The sequence below is a fragment of the Galeopterus variegatus genome, unplaced genomic scaffold, assembly GCF_000696425.1.
Source record: "Galeopterus variegatus unplaced genomic scaffold, G_variegatus-3.0.2 Scaffold2221, whole genome shotgun sequence".
Classification (NCBI taxonomy): domain Eukaryota; kingdom Metazoa; phylum Chordata; class Mammalia; order Dermoptera; family Cynocephalidae; genus Galeopterus; species Galeopterus variegatus.
In genome coordinates, this window is record NW_007728332.1 from 79,769 (window position 1) to 84,174 (window position 4,406).

General features: G+C 36.4%; 1 protein-coding gene across 1 annotated transcript in view; it reads right to left on the minus strand.

The window, feature by feature from the left end:
* Positions 1 to 497: 497 nt before the first annotated feature.
* The window catches only part of LOC103597156 (DNA repair-scaffolding protein-like), a 138,187-nt gene continuing 134,278 nt past the window's right edge, over positions 498 to 4,406 (minus strand). The window contains exon 8 of the mRNA XM_008580954.1: positions 498 to 721. Coding sequence (XP_008579176.1) covers positions 498 to 721 — 224 coding nt within the window. The remainder of the gene's footprint in view (positions 722 to 4,406) is intronic.

Consider the following 4,406-nt stretch of genomic DNA (forward strand, 5'->3'; position numbering starts at 1 on the left):
TAAAAACTAATATTCCATGCAAAAGACAGCAAACACAGTATCCTTGAAAATAATTTCTGATCCAGTAACAACCACATATGTTCCTGGGGTTCAAACCATATGTCTTAATTCATGCTTTTTATCCTCCCCCTCAAGTAACTAGCAAAGAAATATTAAATTAATGTGTATTCTCCTACTGTCACATAGTGCCCCCATAAAATTATTTTTCTAAGAAGGATAAAAACAAAAACAGCCAGATCTTCTAACACACCACTTGGTCAAGAATCTTAACATGGTTGTTTCCCCAACCCTCTCCCCACAAATTATCAAAAATCTGCTGCCAGAAGTATAAACAAACCATCAGAGACAATACAGTGCTTCTGTTACACAAAACCTATGTCAAATCCTGGCTTTCTTCCCCTGGCATTTCTCAAAGTGACAAAAATGTTCCTGATAAAAATGTCTTTTCTTATAAGACAGACTCACAGTTGGTGCCTGCAGGATTCAGTTCTTCACACTCACCAGGGAGGGAAGATGTGGATGATGTCCAAGGGACGCCCCCTGAGGCAGCCTGCAGTCTCCTTGGTGAAGAGAACCTGCAGGCTGGCTCCAGGTCCAGGGGCCACACCGTGGGAAGAGCTGGTGGCTGGTGGCCCCACCAACTGCTCACACATGGCAATTTGCATGGTGCATTCCTCATAGAGCTCTAGAATTTTCACAATTAATACACCAGATTTTATACCTAGAAATTGAAAGAACAAAAGCAAAAATGAAGTCCAAATGATATGAGGTTTAACCATGAATAAAGTGTCATGGAAAAAAGATCCACATTCTTCACTGAGAGAAAACAGTCTACACACTTTGAAAGGTAAAATAGACTCTACCATACTCACCATAACATCTTTTATAATCAAAATAGGCCTGTATGATGCACTTACTGTACGCTCTTTAAGCAACATAAAACAAAAAGTCTTCTATCATAAAGAAGTAATCTCACGTGTATGGAAACCTCAGACCCATCACTTCACGGAGCATGTTCTACTCCAAAACTTGAACCTTTGACAACCACAATAAAGAGAGCACGACCACTGTGCATCCTTCTTCTTTCTCATATGACCCTCCTCTTCATTACCTGCTTTGATTCTCTGCTTTGAAGTCATGTGTATTGCTAGTTAGCTGCAACTGTTCTAATGATCACAAAGGTTAAAAGCTGAGGATTTATGTGGAATGCCAGGTATCAGGGCTCTAGATTTAAATAGATGGAATTCAATCTGGATTTGAGTTCTGAGTCTCTTGGTCAAGTTTCACAGCATTTCAACACCTCAGTATTCTCATGTGTAAAATGGAGATCATGCCACCTGCCCCAGTGAACATTTGTGAGAATTAAATGTGATAAATGAAGTTGAGAGTGTGCGTGGCCTATAACCCAGAAATCCTACGTACATGGCCATAAACTATCACATGCACCAGGAGTCTTAAACAAGGATATACATCTTAACATCTTGTTAAGAGCAGAAAACTGGACCCAGCATAAATCAGGAGGATGGGTAAATGGGGGGATGTTCAAACAATAGAACACTATACAGCACTTCAAGTGAATGAACCAGATCTATGTGTGTCAGATGGAGAGATCTCAAAAAAAGTGGAGATAAACAGGATATATAAGGGATGACACCTATAACATAATTTAAAAAAAAAAAAACCAGAAACCAATACAATATTGTTTATGAATACGTATGTATTATAAGTATAAAAATATGTAGAAGGATACACAGAAAAGTCATGATAGCTGCTGTCTCTAAGAAGAAAGAGGAACGTGACTCAGGAGGGGATCCCAAGATTTCAAATTTATTTGTCATATTGTTTCTACTATAGAAATATGTAAGGCAAAAAAGAAAAAGGTTAGCACGTTATTAATTCTATGTGGTGAGTTCACTTACGTGTTTTTTAATTAAAAAAATAAAAATAAACTAATTAAATGAGAATACTAAAAGTGAAATGTCTAACACAGTGCCCTGCTAATAATAGACACTCACGAACGTGAATCTCCACTACTTTAGCCAGCTGGTTAACAGTGAGTAATGGAAATTAATATTTACATAGTTCTAAGTTTTTAGTTACACAGTTTAATTTCATTCCTATTTCTACCTCTTACTTTTTCCTCATTCATTTCCTAGTCAACCCCAAATTTTCCATCCCTTCCTTTTTCTGAGTGCCAACAGCATGTGTCCCCATGGCCAGCGAGGCCACACCACCTCCCTGGAGCTACTGTGGACGACTACTTATAAGGTATACCTAGCTGGAGGTCACTTTGGTCCACAGTTTCCCTGGGCAGGGTAGCCAGAGCAGTGTGTAGAGAAGTAGGGTCTTCAGAAGCAAAGGGAAAAGCCCTAGATTAGGGGCTACCGTGGCCACGGGAGCATTTCCGGACATATTTTAAAAATAGCTAAAACTTGTACCTTTTACTCAGGGATCACTGTCAATACAGTGCACAGGCCTGCCACCTCCCGCTAACAGCAGCCCCACTCCAGGGCTCCATGACCCCCTGCTCTCTCGAGGGCCGCCTGCCTTGCTCAAGTTCATGCCAGCCAGCTGAGCAAAGGCTTTTGGCTCTGCACACTGCATATCTGCTGTGGCAGCCCCCAGCCACACTCAGCTGCCTGCCCAAGAAGCACAAGTTCTCAGTTCAGACACTAATTCTTGTCTGTGCAGCTCGGGTTAAAAAGCAACATAAATTTTCAGTGGTTTGCCATAACCCTAGAGTCCCCATAGACCCTGGCAGACGTTATAAAAGGCAAGCTATTACAGAAACACATAAATAGTATCAGAGCAGGAATACCTATGTATCTAAGATGAATCATACTGCGGCTGACTACAGTTTCTTTGAAGGTTTTTGTGATAAATCCTGACAATATTCCAATAACTATGAATTTTGCTCAAGATATGTAACACCAAACAACTTATAGAACAAACATTTTATGATGCTGACCATAACCACAGCACTGCACGCCACAGCTTACTTGGTGACTAAGGGACAGTGCTGTCCTCTCCACAGAGAGCTCTAAATCCCTCCCCACAGAACACCCCCCAGAGCCTTGGGGAGAAACCCTAGAATACAATGTCTGTCTATCTATAATGCTGATGACATTTGCCCAAACTTTAAATCCTTTATTAAACAATTTAACTTTCAATTCTACATCATTTTATTAGATTTATGATTTTTTTCTTTCTTACATAGCATAAGTAACTTATTTTAAAATATTAATACATGAGGATATTTCAAGTGGAATAGTTGTTAGGATCAACAACTGTTTATTTCTTTCAATGACTTTATTAATGTTTTAATCATATAAAATTGATGCTATGTGACACTTTTACAAGATGGTAATTTCCTACGGTTCAATCTAATGCATATATTTATCACATACAACTTACTTGTAAGCCTTATCAAATAAAACCTCTCTGAATTTAATTTTTTTTGTAGAATAACTTCATAAGGAATATTAAATTATTAAATTAAGTAAAATATTAAATTAAGTAAAACCTTGCTTAAAAATCACTTAAAATTATGATGGGATGTCCAATGGCATATTAAAAATGAAATTACATGCTGGTATAAAGAAAATTAAAGTCATTGTGTTAAAATTGTACTTAATTAAAATGTAGTATTAAGAATAAATAAGCAAAAAAATCAATTCTTAATAATTGAGGTAATTCTTAAATTTTAGTATGCTGTGAATCAAATTCGTAAATGCCATCTAATCTTTTTATTCTAATATCTATCTATTTACAAAGCATGTCATGGGTATTTCAACAATCTGTTAGAAAAATGTTCAACTTGTGCTAATACTTGACAACTAAGTTGGCTTGTTGTTTAATACATGGATTTCCCAGTATTTAAATGTGGCATATCAAACCTAAAAACATACCTCATTGTATACAGCAGAGTCCCATCATCCTGGATTCGAAGTAGCTTATTTGGCATTGTCATATTATGAGCTACTGACTTTTTCCCATTATGAAAGAAGGTATCTGGAGTCCAGATTTTGCTAGCCATTAAATTGTTAAGTCGAAGGATATTCATAGGACCTTTAAATTTTAAACGTTCATCTTTCCACTTTTGTCGAAAGAAAACATCTATTGTATATTCCTGAAATATAAAATAGCATTCCTTTGAAAATAATAAATGTTTCAGATATAACAGAACACTATAAAATTGTGCAGTATATGCATGTATTGAAACAACATAGTGTACCCCCAAAACACGTACAAGAAAATGTTAAAATATTTTGAATTAAATAAAAAGGACTCTCACAAATTAGAACAGTAAGTAAACAATAAAATAAAATAAAATTCTAAATAGTTCAGAGAGTTGAGACAAGTGAAATTTTAATCAGAAAGATAATTCTTTTGATTTATTAATAAAT